This window comes from Pogona vitticeps, chromosome 1, assembly GCF_051106095.1.
Source record: "Pogona vitticeps strain Pit_001003342236 chromosome 1, PviZW2.1, whole genome shotgun sequence".
Taxonomy (NCBI): Eukaryota; Metazoa; Chordata; class Lepidosauria; order Squamata; family Agamidae; genus Pogona; species Pogona vitticeps.
In genome coordinates, this window is record NC_135783.1 from 5,588,558 (window position 1) to 5,605,370 (window position 16,813).

Consider the following 16,813-nt stretch of genomic DNA (forward strand, 5'->3'; position numbering starts at 1 on the left):
GATGTTCATGTCATCAATGACAGTTTACGGAAAGGGTGGACAAGTTCTAGGAGTCCAGGAGCAAATTTTCTGCTGCCGAGACTCATGGTGGGCTTCCCTGCTCTTGAGAAGGGAGGGGAAAAACAGGAAGTGTCTGGACAAGATGGAGGTCTTGAGGGTGGGTGGTCCTTCCATCAGCGGCGTGGGTGACTCCCTCTCTTTTGGGGGGTCGACCCTCACTGCAAAGAGTGAGGTTCGCAGCTTGGGGATACACCTGGACCCGGCGCTTACCATGGAAACCCAGGTAGCATCCGTGGTCCACTCCACCTATTTTCACCTGTGGCGGATCGCCCAGCTGCAACCATATCTTGATGGGGGGGGCTCACTACTCTTGTCCACACGCTCGTAATCTCGAGATCAGACCACTGTAATGCACTCTACGTGGGGCTGCCTTTGGGATTGATGCGGAAACTTCAAATGGGGCAAAATGCGGTAGCCAGTCTCCTTAGTGGGGTGAGGAAATATCAGCATATCTCCCCCACCCTGGCTGCTCTGCACTGGCTACCCATTCGTTTCCGCATTGATGTCAAAGTTTTAATGATGACGTATAAAACCCTAAAGGGTTTGGGACCTCAATACCTTGCAGATCGCCTTCTCCCACCCAGGGAGGGATGGCTGAGGGGCCTTACGCCGAGAGAGGCCTGGAAGGAAAAAATAAGAAACCAGGCCTTCTCGGCGGTGGCCCCTCGGCTGTGGAATACTCTACCAATGGAAATCCGCCTGGCTCCCTCACTGGGTGTTTTTAAAAGCCATTTAAAAACTTGGCTCTTTAGGCAGGCCTTCCCTCCAGTCAATTAATTGATTCGCTTCTTTAATTTCCCATCTTGATAATGTATATATCCACTAGTTAGTTGCTCGTATTATTTAAGTTTTAATAACTATATCATTTTATCATTTTTTGTAAGCCACCCCAAGCAGACTTTGTCTAGAGGGGTGGGGTATAAATCTAAATAAAGTAAAAGTAAGTAAAAGTGTCTACTTCCTTTCCGTTCGGGAATGAGTCGGAGGGGGTACAGAACTATTGCTTCTGTCAGGAAAACATTCATGTTTCTGGTCAATACACTAAGACCCCTTTATCCACAGGATCAGTATGTGTGGATTCACCTTGCCACAGTATGAAAATATTAAAAATATTAAAAGAAAAATCATAGAAATACGTATGTATGTCTAAGGATTTCTAACAGGCATCCTTCAGTCTCGAGAGACAATGGTAACGTGCTCTGAAGAGAGAGGTCTTGGAACAGGGTCTAGTGTGGCTGACAAGACTAATTCGAAAGTGATCCTCCTTTCCACACTGAAGATAAACACAATCTGTCCCCAGTCCAGCTCCCTGATTTTGCTGGTTTCGGGACTGCTTCTTGGCCTCGGCCTGCTGGACAAGGGCCTCTACAAATTGGGAGAGGCCATTATTCCACCACCTGCCTCCAGGCTGAACGCTCAGAGGTCAAGGTTTCCCATCTGTTGAGGTCCATTCCTAAAGCCTTCAGATCCCGCTTGCAGATATCCTTGTATCACAGCTGTGGTCTCCCTCTGGGGTGATTTCCCTGCACTCATTCTCCATACAGGCGATCTTTCGGAATCTGACCAGAGGGTGCTAGCATTCACTATAATCCACATTTTCCAGCATCCACAGGGGAGGGGGTCAGAACCAATCCACTGTGGATACAAGGGTCCTTCCTTTTTTTCTGACAAGGCGACCTTGGGAAACACCCTAAAAACATATACGGGGCTGCAACCCAGCCCTTAAGCCACCGTTTGCCCATTCCTAGTTTACAGTGTCAAAACTCACAGCCTCCTAAGGTGGTTACATTTAGCAAAATGTATATTTCAGCCTCAGGTTCCCATGCATAAATCCACCTCTTTCGTTTAGGATTCCTCCAGCTATCCATGTCCTTGACCTAGACTGCGCACTTACGAAAGATAATTGCAGAAGGTCTTATTCTTTCTTTCTTGACCATTTGGGGGGTGGTGGTGGTAGATTTTGTTGACCGTTTTTAGTATTGTATTTGTGTTTTTTTTTAAAAAAAAATATTTGTACACTTACTGTACGGCTTTTAAATATTGTCTTTTAACAACGTAAGGCGCCTTGGGTTCTTTTTTGAGGAGAAAGGCAGGGTAAAAACATAAAAGAAAAGAAAAGAAAGGTTGTGTTTTGATATAGTGCGATCTAGGGCTCAGAGGTTGCTGGTCGACGGGTGAGCCTTTATCTAACAAGACTGGCCGAGACGTTCCAATCCACACCGCTGGAAGTGACATCCTGAATCTCTAGCTCCCATTTTGAAACTTGATTTTTCACCAAGAAGCCTGGGCATCAGTTTCGGAACCGCTGAGTTTTTCTGGCATCATCAACAGCTCCGTGGTGCTCTGCCAGATGAAGGTCCCTATTGGGCCTAAAGGCTAGCTTATGTCTGTAATTTTTAGTGTCCTGATAGAAAATCCACCCACACTTGCTTACAAACTGAGCAGAATAGGACAACTCGTTGAAGGCCTCCTGTCCGACCCTGCTTAGGAAGCAGAGTTGGACCATCTCTATTCTGCTGGACAATGTTATTCCAGGCTTATAGCCTAGCTACAGTGATGACAAACCTATGGCACGCGTGCCACAGCTGGCACACGAAGCCCTTTCTTCTGGCACACGACAAACCTTATGAAGTGGCTGCAGCTGGGATTCCCCCTTTCTCTTCCTGTTCGGGGTCCTTTAACTTCCTGTCCATCCCCATGATTCCCCCTTTAACTTCCTGTCCATCCCCATGATTCCCCCTTTAACTTCCTGTCCGTCCCCATGATTCCCCCTTCAACTTCCTGTCCGTCCCCATGGTTCCCCCTGAAACTGCCACTTCCTGTTCCGGTTCTGGTCTTCCAGGCGGCACGGCAGCCATTGGTTTCTTCCCTACCTCCTAATTTTGGGCACTCGAGCCGAAAAAGGTTTGCCTCCACTGGCTTAGCATCTTTCCTACCAAAAAGTGCTGTGGATTGGCCCCAAGATGGTCAACCTCATTCTGCCTTCCCTTCTTGGAGAGGAAATGGTCAGCACCAAAGGAGAAGATTGAGGAGACATCTATTCACCCTTTGTATGCCTTCCTTCCTTGACACATCTTTTCACCATGCTATGCACCAGAAACTGGGTGAATGGAAACACAGGACTTCACGGTGGCCAGAACAGATCAGTGTTGCCCCCATCTCCTAAGATGGCGTGCGCTGCTTCTGATCTGGCATCCTTCTGGTTGTGTTGGGACTTTGTTCCCACCCGTGAGTAATTCCAGGATGATTCTCCCTGGCCGGGCGAGGTGCGTGCATTTTCACCTTTCAGAACGTTGTGTGTTTGTGACAGGCTGTCTTGATGACACATCCTTGTTGATCAATATTCCTTACCTCTTCTTGACTACACCCCGTAACCCATGGAAGTATTCCAATACAGTGGTGCCTCACACAACGAGCGCCCCGTAGAGCGATGAATTCGCTCTACGGTGACACTTTTGCGATCGCTAATGCGATCGCATAGCGATGCCCCCAATGGGCGAAAATCGCAGAGCGAAGGTCGGTAAGCGGTTCGCTTACTGACCTTCGCTTTGCGACCTGCCGATCAGCTGTTCCGCGGCTTCAAAATGGCCGCCGGAACAGCTGAAATGGCCGGCCGCAGCGTTTTCACGCCCTTGGTAAGCAAGGGGAGGGCGTGAAAACACTGCCGGAACAGCCGAAATGGCTGCGCGCAGCATTTTCGCGCCCTCCCCTCGCTTACCAAGGGCGCGAAAATGCTGCGGCCGGCCATTTCGGCTGTTCCGGTGGCCATTTTGGACCCGCCGGACAGCTGACCGCAGCCATTTTCGCGCCCTCGTTCAGCGAGGGGAGGGCGCGAAAATGGCTGCCGGCCATCGGAGAAACATCGTTGAACGGTGAGTACAGCAGCTGATTGGAACGCATTAAACACTGTTTAATGCTTTCCAATGGGCTTTTCTGCCCCGTTCAGCGATGTTTCACACAGCGAGGGTTAATCTGGGACGGATTAACCTCGCTGTGCGAGGCACCACTGTACATTGAAGAAATATCAGGGCAGGAACGGTCGTTGTTGTGGGTCATTGACAATGAATCAAGCAGAGCGAAGCATGGAGGCAGAGAGATGGACGCCCTGGATCACGCTACTTACAAGGTAAGGTTTCTGCACGGTTCTTTTGGATCATTATGCAGAGCTGTAGCACCAATTGGGGGGCGCTCTCGAGGAAAGTTTCCAAGAGACGCAGCATGTTGACGTCTGCATATTCGTACATCATAGCCCAGTAAAAGCGCCGCTGGTGTTCCTTTTGTCTCTGGCTCTGGATCCCCAGGTACATGGTTCGGATATACCTGGAAGCAAGGAAGACAGAATGGGATACTTGTAAGCAGATTAGACCACTGAGTTACAATGGACATTCATTCCTTTATATTGATACATCCGCTTCTATAAAGTAGGACCCTGGTACCATGGGATCAGCACCCGCTGATTCACTTATTCAAGGTCTGAAAATATTAAAAATATTAAAAGAAAATTCCTAGAAATATAAATGTCTAAAGGTGAAGTTACCAGAACCGGCCACTAGAGGGAGCCAGAGACCATGCTATGTATAATGTTTTCTAGCTACAGTGGTGCCTCACATAGCGAGGTTAATCCGTTCCGGATTAACCTTCGCTATGGCGAAACATCGCTGAACGGGACAGAAAAGCCCATAGGGCCGAAAACTCACCGTTCAGCCAAGCTTCCCGGGTCCGGCAGCCATTTTCACACCCTCGTTAAGCGAGGGCAGGGCGCGAAAACGCTGCAGGCGGCCATTTCAGGGCTTCCGGCGGCCATCGCTATGCGATTTCGTCGTTATACGGTACGCTCGTTAAGCGAGGCACCACTGTATATTTCTACAATGTCATTACTAGAAATGGCCACTGGAGAGAGCCAGAGACCATGCTATTTTTCAGCATACACAGAGGAGGTTTGGAACTGACTTCCCAGGGATACAGGGGTCCTACTGTAAAAAAATAAACAAAGAGAGCTGCTGCTTTCTGTGTCTTTCTACTTCTCTTCCTTTCCGCCCAGATTTACATGTTTTTGAAGGCTTTTTTGGCACAAACTTTTAGGCACTGTAGCCCACTTGCCTCTTAAAAAGTGGCTACAGTCTGTGAAAGCTTATGCGAAATCAAGTTTCTTCCAAGATTTTTTTAAAATAAGTATTTGCACGGAAAAAAATAATATGTTTCTCAAAGATGACTACCAACAACTTTCTAGTTGATCAGAATGTTTCCAGCTGAAGAACCAAAGTACAGTGGTGCCTCGCTAGACAATGACAATCCGTTCCACTGAAATCGCTGTTTAGCGAAATCATCGTCTAGCGAAAAGCATTTCCCTACTGGAATGCATTGAAACCTGTTTAATGCATTCCAATGGGGAAGAATCGTCATTGTCTAGCGAAGATTGGCCATAGGAAAGCCGCTTTGCAAACCGCCGATCAGCTGTTTAAATAGCTGTCTTGCGAAGCTTAGGTCCCGAAAACACCCGTTTTGCAAGGCCAGAGGGAGCTGTCAAAATCATCATCTAGTGAAAATCGGTTTGCGAAGCAGGGACCAAACATTGTCCAGGGAAATTCCCCCATAGGAATCACTGTTTTGCGAATCGCTATAGCAATCGCAAAAAGTCAATGTCTAGCGAAAAAACTGTCATGCGGGGTAACTGTCTAGCGAGGCACCACGGTAATAAATTGCCTGAAGCTACAATCGTCTGTGAGTCTGGGTTCCTTGTAGTAAGTCTCCTGAACTCTGTTGGACCGGTTGCTGAATAGGCAAGTATTGGGTGCCACCGTAATGGTTAGCCTGTAGTAACAGGCAGAGAGAAAAGTGACGATTCAGCCTTGCTCTTCACTTAATATAGTTGCTGAGCATAACAGCAAAGTATTCCAAACCTTCCAAAAATTATGCAGGGGATGGATCAAGTGGAGAGAGAGGGAAGCTCTTTTCCCTCTCACGCAATAACAGAACCAGGGGACCTCCACTCCAACGGAGTGTTGGCAGAGTGAGAACAGACCACAGAAAATATTTCCTGGCCCAGCGTGTGGTTAGTCTGTGGAACTCCTTGCCACAGGATGTGGTGATGGCACCTGGCCTAGTTGCCTTTAAAAGGGGATCGGACAGATTCCTGGAGGAAAAAGTCCATCGCAGGTGACAAGCCCTGATGGGGATGTATATAATCTCCAGGCTTCGAAGGAAGGGACCTCCAAAGGCCAGATGCAGGGGAAGAGGGGGATTGGGAGACAGGGATCTCGTGGTCTCGTGTGATCCCAGAGGTGTCAGGTGGAGCCATGGTGAGATACAGGACCAGATGGACCCTTGGCCTGATTCAGCAGGGCTCTACCGATGTTCCTTTTCACTGGCAACTTCTATCAACTGACTAAATGAATTAAAAATACACATGTCCCGCCTTCATGCTGAGCTCACAAGGCAACATAGAAGAATTAGCAATAAAATCCTTAATGACAATAAAGTAAGCATTAAAAAAAACAGTGGCAGCTGCGTAAAAAAAGTTCATACAACAAAAAAGAAAACCAGACATTGTTATTAATTAGTGGCAACGCTGAGAAAATTAGAAGAGCTTTGATTGACCAGAATGCAGGTCTATCTATTCCACCGTTTCCAGGAGCCTGGAAACCAAGCCCTAAGAGGAAAGGCTGAACGAACTGGGCAGGTTCGTCCATGAGAAAAGAAGAGAGACAACAGCGAACTTGAAATAATTGGAAGGTGGTCCTACAGAGGAGAGGTAGGGTCTGTTCTTGGTCAACCAGAGTGCAGGACATGAAGATGGGCGCAAGTGACAGGAAGCGAGATTGAGGCTGAGTATCAGGGGGAAAACTTCTTAACTGTTAGAGCAGAACAGAAGAACCCATGACTTCGGGAGATGGTGAGCGCTCCAACACTGGAGACCTTCAAGGGTCAGTTGGATCACCCCTTGAGTTGGATCCCTGCCTTATCGGTCCTTTCCAACTCTATGATTATTCTGTTTTCACATTGCCCCGGTAGAGGCAAAATCCGGAGCTGGAGTCCCAAAGGCAGTTCGTGTCGTTCTGCCAACTCCTGCGACGTTGCTGGAACCAGTTGTATTGGCTCTTGCCTTTCCACTGGGCCATTTCAGCAATGTGGAGAGGGGGGATTTGCTGCTTGGGTAACAGCTTATCCTCCATACTATTTTACTCGGGCTTCATGCTCTGGAGAAGACACTCCTCGATTCAGAGCATGTTTCCATAGTCTCTCGAGACTGAAGGATGCCTATATAACATTGCCCCGGGCAAGCCTAACATCAAGACCCAAGTGTTCTAGTTTCCTCGAAAGCTGTTACACAGAGTATACTGTAGAACCAATGTATAACCATGGTGGCTAGTAGCCATTGACAGTTCCCAGACATTGGTCAAATCCTCTTTCAAAGCCCTTCAAAGCCATTGTTGCCTCTTTAGTTGTGAGATCCGCAGATTCAAGGTGTAATCACGTGGGGAAGTAGATCGCAATTTGGCCTGCTTGTGGAGCAGTTCGGGGTGATCAGTATCCTGACGATCATGGGACGCCTGGTGGAATGAGCTCCAACCAATCCCCAATCCAGGTCGAAGCTGGACCTTCTCGGTCCATCTGTAGGGCTTTCTGCTTTTGTTGACCAGGCTGGAGCGGTTCCCCAGCAGACAGAAGGGTTAGAATCATAGAATCACAGAATCATCGAGTTGGAAGGGACCTGGAAGGCCATCAAGACCAACCCCCTGCTCAAAGCAAGAATCTACATCAAAGGAGATCTGACAGATAGATGGTTGTCCAATGTTCTCTTGAATGGCTCCAGTGTCGGGAGCGCTCACCACCTTCTGAGGTCATGGGTATTCCATTGATGTACAGCTTTGACAATTAAGAAGTTTTCCCCAATTTTCAATTGAAATCTGGCTTCCTGTAACTTGAGCCCATTATTTGTTTTAAAGGGGAATCACCCCACTTTCCCAGGCCTGTCCTTTTTCAGCCATCTGATCTCACCCTGTGTATGATTAAGTTACTCTTTTTATCCGTCCCATATCCCTTTACTATTCAGCTTCAGCAGACGGCCCCATTGGACCATGGCAGAGCCCTACACGAGTGGGTTAGCACTCATCCTGCCCCCTAACATTTTGGGTCCAAAGCTGTACTTAGGGGCAGGCCCCAACGATGTCTTGGCAGGTGGAACTGCAAAACACTGAGTATGCAAGCGGCATCGTACAGAATCCATGCACACCAAGAATACCAGCAACTCTAGAGCAAGCATGAGAAACGAAAAGGCCAACAACAGTGTGTCCTGATGAATGAACCCCAAAATCTCAGATTTCCCGCAGTAGCAGCATTTTGTCCCCTGAGATTTCAGATCCCTTCTGGGGCACCTCTCCCCAATGTCATCTGCTCTCCCCAATGCATCCTGCCAGAAGTTGCCACTCTGAAGAAGGCCCGGAGGTGCTACCGGTTTTAAAAACATTTTGATTGGTTCAATTCTTTTGCTGTTTCGTTATTAGACATTTATTGTTAAATGCGTGTTTCTTGGATTACGTGGCGAACCACCCAGAATCGTGCACTGCCTTAACGGGGTGGCAGTGTATCAATCAAATAAATAAATATAGATTAGATTAGGCCTCCTTCAGTCTCAAGAGACGATGGTCACATGCTCTGTATGGAGGACTTGGAACAGCGTCTAGTGTGGCTGAGAAGGCCAATTCGAGAGTGACCGTCCCTTCCATACTGAGGACAAACACAATCTGTCCCCGTCCAGCTCCCTGATTTTGCTGCTTTTGGGACGGCCTCTTGGCCTCGGCCTGCTGGACAAGGGTCTCTTCAAATTGGGAGTGGCCGTGATTCACCGCCTGCCTCCAGGCTGAACGCTCAGAGGTCAAGGTTTCCCATCTTTTGAGGTCCATTCCTAAGGCCTTCAGATCCTGCTTGCAGATCTCCTTGTATCGCAGCTGTGATCTCCCTCTGGGGCCATTTCCCTGCACTCATTCTCCATACAGGAGGTCTTTTGGAATCCGACCGCCAGCCACTCTCACGACATGCCCAAGCCAACGTAGTCATTGCTGTTTCAGTAATGTATTCATGCTAAAAATCCCAGCTCGATCTAGGACTACTCATGGTCGTGTTTACAAAACAGGAGCCGCAGTGGGATCTCCTGGCTGGGGTGGGGTACGGGAGGAAAACAGATTGGTGATGTTCAGCCCTCAAAGAGCAGGAGGAATTTGGATTTACCGCAAGGTGGCGATCTGATCCAATGATAGCAACGGAGTACATTGCCAAAGGAGAGAACTCAGCTCTAGGTTTTCCCTTCCATTTTCAACCTACATCAAGCATTGCATTTTGATTTCCCTTAGCAAATTTGTCAGCGGGGAGGAAGAGCTCTCCATATCTCTTACTCCCTTGTGCATTTTTTTTGGGGGGGGGTGCCTCTTCATGACCGTTGTGCCCATCTGCTCAGGTGATGTGCTTTTTTTTTTTTTTGCGGGGAGGAAGGATTCCAAACCTAAATGGGCTTTTTCACCGCACGGCCCCTGCCACTCAGGAGATCATGCTGTGAACATGACGGCATGATGGTGCCTGATCACAGCCAATCAAAGCGATGGTGTGCATGTAACGGATTTACTTAGCTACGTTTACAAGAACCCCCCTTTCTTCCAAGAAGCTCAAGGGCGCATCCTTCCGACTAAAGAATGAATCAAAAATAATAATAGATGTAGAGAATGTACGGAATATGAACAATTCTTTTTTAACCAATGAAGCTATGCAAAAGGATGATTCAGTGAAAGGTGTCATAAGGAAAACATATAAAATAATTCTGGAGTTAGAGGAAGATGAGTTGGAGGGTGGAGGATTGAAACAAGCAGGGGGGGGGCAAGCTTTTTTTTAAAAAAAGAAATAAAACAAGAAGATAGGGAAATGATATGGAAAAATGAGGATATTACGATATATGTCACTGAGAATAAAAGAACATTTCCATAAAATAGTTTTAAGACGGTACTTAAAGTGAGTAAAATATTTATTTATTTATTTATTAAATTTATATCCCGCCCATCTAGACCGAAGTCTACTCTACTAAATATTTGAATGTTTGTTGGAAATGTGGTAACAAAATTGGTACTGTACATATTTTCATTTGTGGTGGGAGTATGAGAGGGTAGGAAAAAATGGAAACTAGTTACTAAGGAGGTCTTGTTTATAAAGATATAAAGTTGAATCCAGAAATGGCCTTGTTATCCACATTTGTTACTGAAGATTATGATTTTATAACTAGAGAATTGCTTACTCGTTTGATTGTTTGCTGTGAAATTAATTATAGCTAGGAATTGGAAATCTAAACTTGAATTTCAACTGGAAGAGTGGTCGGATGAAGTTTGGAATCTTGCTGTAAATGATAAATTGACTTGTATCCTAAATGTTAAGGAAGGGGACGTTTAAAAAAGGACTTTTTTATGATCTATGGGGTAGATTTATTCAATTTGTGTTAATAAGAGGAAGAGGTAAAGTTGTAACACAAGGATCAATGCAATTCTGGGAAAGAAGACAATGAGAAGAAGAACTTTCCAGAAGGTCCTGATGGTGGTGGGGAACACAATTATTTTAGTTTGTATCTTGTATATATACAGTGGTGCCCCGCATAGTGACGTTAATCCGTTCCGAAAAAATCGTCGCTATGTGGATTTGTCGCTATGCGGGGCAAAAAAGACCATAGAAACGCATTAAAACACGTTTAATGCATTCCTATGGGCAAAAAACTCACCGTTATGCGGAAATCCTCCATGCGGCCACCATTTTCGCTGCCCGGTAAGCGAGGAAAGGGCGCGAAAACACAGCGGGCGGCCATTTTCTTTACCCGGCGGCCATTTTGGAACCGCCAATCAGCTGTTAAAAAATACATCGCTATGCGGATTCGTCATTAAACGAATCGCTCGTTATGCAGGGCACCACTTTATATATATTTAAAGGTAGCATCTTTCCACTTTACAAGGTCATCCCGGGCAATTTGTGGCTACATAGGGAAATCAACCCTGAGTGCTCACTGGAAGGACAGATCCTGAAGCTGAGGCTCCAATACTTTGGCCACCTCATGAGAAGAGAAGACTCCCTGGAAAAGACCCTGATGTTGGGAAAGTGTGAAGGCAAGAGGAGAAGTGGACGACAGAGGATGAGATGGTTGGACAGGGTCATCGAAGTGACCAACATGAATCTGACCCAACTCTGGGAGGCAGTGGAAGACAGGAGAGCCTGGCGTGCTCTGGTCCATGGGGTCACGAAGAGTCGGACACGACTGAATGACTAAACAACAACAAAGGGACTAGAACCTTGATCATCCCAGTTGTACTCCAAGGCAATAACCTGCACATCAGACTCAGTACCCCACTCTTTCACACATAGGTAGTACAGAACAAGAGCAGCGATTCATGAAAACCATAGAATCATACTAAAGCCACTTGTCCTTTGGCTGTGCCATCCCAAACTGTGCCATCCCAACGCTATTGCCAGAGGAGAGCTGTGGAGCAGAGCAGACTTGATCCAGCATGGCCACAAAACCTACAATGCCTATGGCAGCACAATTCAGCATCATTGGGTACCAGTTCACCTGTTCTGGTTTTAAGGTGCAGTCAAGTCATCTCCAGCCTATCATAGAATCATAGAATAGGGAAGTTGGAAGGGGCCTCTTAAGGCCATCCAGTCCAACCCCCTGCTTGAGGCAGGAAGACAAATCAAAGGAGATCTGCCAGGTGATGATCTAAGTTTCTCTTGAATGTCTCCAGTGTTGGAGCACTCGCCACCTCTCGAGGTCCCGGGTTCCACCGTCGTACTGCTCTAACAGTTAGGATGTTTCTCCTGATATTCAACCGAAATCTGGCTTCCTGGAACTTGAGCTCATTATGGTGGCCCAGTGAATGACAGACCTCCAAAATGTCATCTCCTCAACGGCCCTGCTCAGCTCTTGTAGACGGAAGCCTCTGGCTTCCTTTAGGGAGTAAACCTATCTCACTTTGGGTCTTCCTCTTCTCCTGCTGCCTTCAACCTTTCCTAGCATTATTGTCTTTTCCAGGGAATCCTGCCTTCTCATGAAATGCCTAAAGTAAAACAGGCTCATTTTCATCTACATAGATAGTTTAGGCTTGATGTGGTCTAGGACCCACTTGTTTGTGGGTTTTTTTTTTTTGGCAGTCCAGGGTATCTGCAAAGCTTTCCTCCAGGACCACATTACAAGGTTATAATTTTCCCCCTGTCATCTTTCTGAACTGTCCAGCTTTTAGGCTCATTTCAGTCGGTGGAACTTATGGACGAGTTGACTTCCTAAATCCTCATGGATTCCTTCGGTTTACTTTAAAGCAATTTACTATGCTGAGCAACAGGATTTAGGCCAAGACGTATAGATCCATCTTCCAACATTTTAGAGAAGTAAATCTCTCTCCCCCCCCCCCGTGCCTCCGTTTGCACTTGTGTTAATTAATAGCTGATTAACTGAAGTTAGGGGAAATGTTTCTAAATGTTAGCCAACCTTGTTCATCAGCAGTTTGCAGTAAATGGCAAATGTTTGCAGAGTGTCTAGACTCGGCTTGACAAATGTGTCCGTAAACTCAAGCCGATTGGTCGGCAATCAATGAAAGAGGAAAAACTGCAGGAGAGCTACATGAGTAGAGTAGAGCGTGAAGGAGAGACAAAACTCTCCGGCTCAAGATCCAGAAAGCCAGCTTCGGTCCTGGGGAAGCCAAAGTCCTTTGCAACCTTTTGCTTCCAGAATATACGGCAGGAACGCACCAGGGTCTCTGAGCATACATCGAAAGGTTCAGCTGCCAGAAATTCTGGATGCTACCTCTATTCAAGAAAAGCTATCGTTCAGCGATGTCTGTGGATAAAGTACAAATCAAGGTTAAAAGCATGTTTGCCTGTGGTAATTATTCTCAGAATTTAGTTATAGATTTAGAAGATGTAGCCATGTTAGTCTGCACAAGGTTTTCAGACGCAACCAGAGGATGACTACGACGACGACGACGACTAGCACCGTTTCCCCCAAAATAAGACCAAACCTGAAAATAAGCCCTAGTACGATTTTTCAGGATGCTCGTCATAGAAGCCCTACCCCCAAAATGAGCCCCAGTGAAGTGAAACCCCATCCTCCACCCTTGGGCAGCAACCACAAGAAGATGAAATGACTGTATTTGAATCAATGTAGATCGTTATACATGAACAAAATAAGACATCCCCTGAAAATAAGCCCTAATGTGTTTTTTGGAGCAAAAATTAATATAAGACCCTGTCTTATTTTCAGGGAAACATACTACTACTACTACTACTACTACTACTACTACTACTACTACTACTACTACTACTACTACTACTACTACTACTACTACTACTACTACTACTACTACTACTACAGTAGTATCCAGGTAGTGTCCAAGATGAGTAGTAGTAGTAGTAGTAGTAGTAGTAGTAGTAGTAGTAGTAGTAGTAGTAGTAGTAGTAGTAGTAGTAGTAGTAGTATCCAGGTAGTATCCAGGATTTCTACTAGTACCACCACCACCACCACTACTAGTACTAGTACAAGTAGCAGCAGCAGCAGAAGTGTCTGTTGCATAATACCAGTCAATATTTAAGCAGTCTGCTATTATATATTCCTTTCCAAACAGGTAGATAAATATTAGTTCAAAGAGCTCTCCAGGCAGTTTGCTCCCACTATAGGGGACAACTTTTTAAAAAGTACACTTCGTGTTTTGGTGTCTGACTTTTGGTTTCCACTATTTGCAATCCCCACTCTGATATCTGGAGCCTGGGATAACGTGAGAGTTTGGCACACTGCTTAGAAAAGTCATTACTTTACCCAAAGTAATTTGCTGAGACTTTCGTTGCACTTCCAACAGTAATTCCTCACGTTCTTGGTTCTCAGAAGGTACCAAAAACAAGTTAGTTTCACTCATCTAGCCATGGATGAGCGGTCCTGAACTCTTGCTCCCGCCATCCATCTCACCTGAGCCCTTATACAAGCGAGTATGAAGCAGGAGTCCTACAATGGTTTAGTAACGCCACACTTCTATAGCAGAAAAAAAAATTACAGTTATATTGCAAAAGGAGTGAAGTCATATAAGTTGTAAGGTAACTTATACATTATTACTACATGCCGCCTGAGGTCTGAGGAGGAGGGCTCACCTTGAAAGAAAAATTAGCTGCCTTTAGTTATTTGGAAATACGGAATTAACTGCAAGTAACTAGTTGTTTGTAACTTGCTTCTTCTAAGCTCTGCAGTTCACACATATGATTAATGGACTTCAGTCTACAAAAGCTTAACATAACAAATGTGTTAGTCCTCAATGTGCCACAATACCACTGCTTTTGCTGCACCAGACAAATACAAGTATCCCTCAGCAAAATGACACAAAAGTGCAGTTTATCTCACCTGTCAACTCTCACACTTCGCCTATTTTGAAAAATCTGAGGACTGAGGAAGATTTGGTATTGTCCGGCTTTCTTTCAATTCACCACACTTTTGGCTAGCTAGTTTATTTGTAGAGAATAAGAGCTGAGATGGGGGAGCAAAAAGAAGCAGGAAGTGACCTCAGAGAGAGGAGGATGAAGGAAGAGCGCCTGAGTGTAACAGTCTAAGTACAGATCTAGAAAAGAGAACAGAGGAAACCATTCAGGTTCTCTACATATCTGCCCATTTCTCCTGCTCTGCTTCAAAAGACTTGCTATCCGTGGTTGTCCTCAAATCAAAACAGTAAAGAACAGATTTAAGGAACTAGATTTGGTGGACAGAATGCCTGAAGAACTTTGGATAGAGGCTCGTAACATTGTCCAGGAGGCAGCAACGAAAACCATCCCAAAGAAAAGGAAATGCAAGAAAGCAAAGTGGCTGTCCAACGAGGCCTTAGAAATAGCAGAGAGGAGAAGGGAAGCAAAATGCAAGGGAGATAGGGAAAGTTACAGAAAGTTGAATGCAGACTTCCAAAGAATAGCAAGGAGAGACAAGAGGGCCTTCTTAAATGAACAATGCAAAGAAATAGAGGAAGATAACAGAAAAGGAAAGACCAGAGATCTGTTCAGGAAAATTGGACATATTAGAGGAACATTTTGCGCAAAGATGAACATGATAAAAGACAAAAATGGGAGGGACCTAACAGAAGCAGAAGACGTCAAGAAGAGGTGGCAAGAATACACAGAGGAATTATATCAGAAAGATGTGGATATCCCGGACAACCCAGACAATGTAGTTGCTGACCTTGAGCCAGACATCCTGGAGAGCGAAGTCAAGTGGGCCTTAGAAAGCCTGGCTAACAACAAGGCCAGTGGAGGTGATGGCATTCCAGTTGAACTATTTAAAATCTTGAAAGATGATGCTGTTAAGGTGCTACATTCAATATGCCAGCAAGTTTGGAAAACTCAACAGTGGCCAGAGGATTGGAAAAGATCAGTCTACATCCCAATCCCAAAGAAAGGCAGTGCCAAAGAATGCTCCAACTACCGTACAATTGCACTCATTTCGCACGCTAGCAAGGTTATGCTCAAAATCCTACAAGGTAGGCTTCAGCAGTATGTGGACCGAGAACTCCCAGAAGTACAAGCTGGATTCCGAAGAGGCAGAGGAACTCGAGACCAAATTGCTAACTTGCGCTGGATTATGGAGAAAGCCAGAGAGTTCCAGAAAAATATCTACTTCTGCTTCATTGACTATGCGAAAGCCTTTGACTGTGTGGACCACAGCAAACTATGGCAAGTTCTTAAAGAAATGGGAGTGCCTGACCACTTTATCTGTCTCCTGAGAAACCTATATGTGGGACAGGAAGCAACAGTTAGAACTGGTCATGGAACAACTGAGTGGTTCAAAATTGGGAAAGGAGTACGGCAAGGCTGTATATTGTCCCCCAGCTTATTTAACTTATATGCAGAATACATCATGCGGAAGGCTGGACTGGAAGAAACCCAAGCCGGAATTAAGATTGCCGGAAGAAATATCAACAACCTCCGATATGCAGATGATACCACTCTGATGGCAGAAAGTGAGGAGGAATTAAAGAACCTTGTAATGAGAGTGAAAGAGGAGAGTGCAAAAAATGGTCTGAAACTCAACATCAAAAAAACTAAGATCATGGCCACTGGTCCCATCACCTCCTGGGAAATAGAAGGGGAAGATATGGAGGCAGTGTCAAATTTTATCTTCCTGGGCTCCATGATCACTGCAGATGGAGACAGCAGCCCTGAAATTAAAAGGCGCCTTCTTCTTGGGAGGAAAGCGATGACAAATCTGGACAGCATCTTGAAAAGCAGAGACATCACCTTGCCAACAAAAGTCCGAATAGTCAAAGCTATGGTTTTTCCTGTCGTGATGTATGGAAGTGAGAGCTGGACCATAAAGAAAGCAGACCGCCGAAGAATTGATGCCTTTGAATTGTGGTGCTGGAGGAGGCTCTTGAGAAACCCCTGGACTGCAAGGAGAACAAACCTATCAGTTCTAAAGGAAATCAACCCTGAGTGCTCACTGGAAGGACAGATCCTGAAGCTGAGGCTCCAGTACTTTGGCCATCTAATGAGAAGAAAAGACTCCCTGGAAAAGACCCTGATGTTGGGAAAGTGTGATGGCAAGAGGAGAAGGGGACGACCGAGGATGAGATGGCTGGACAGTGTCTGCGAAGCAACCAACATGAACCTGACACAACTCCGGGAGGCAGTAGAAGACAGGAGGGCCTGGCGTGCTCTGGTCCATGGGGTCACGAAGAGTCGGACACGACTAAACACACAAGGAGGTACA

At 45.9% G+C, this 16,813-nt stretch overlaps 1 protein-coding gene across 1 annotated transcript in view; it reads right to left on the bottom strand.

Moving 5' to 3' along the window:
• XKR6 (XK related 6) overlaps window positions 1–16,813 on the bottom strand; it is a 165,795-nt gene that overhangs the window by 2,447 nt on the left and 146,535 nt on the right. Inside the window, 1 exon segment of the mRNA XM_078381815.1 lies at window positions 4,184–4,380. Within this exon segment, the coding sequence (XP_078237941.1) occupies window positions 4,184–4,380 (197 nt within the window).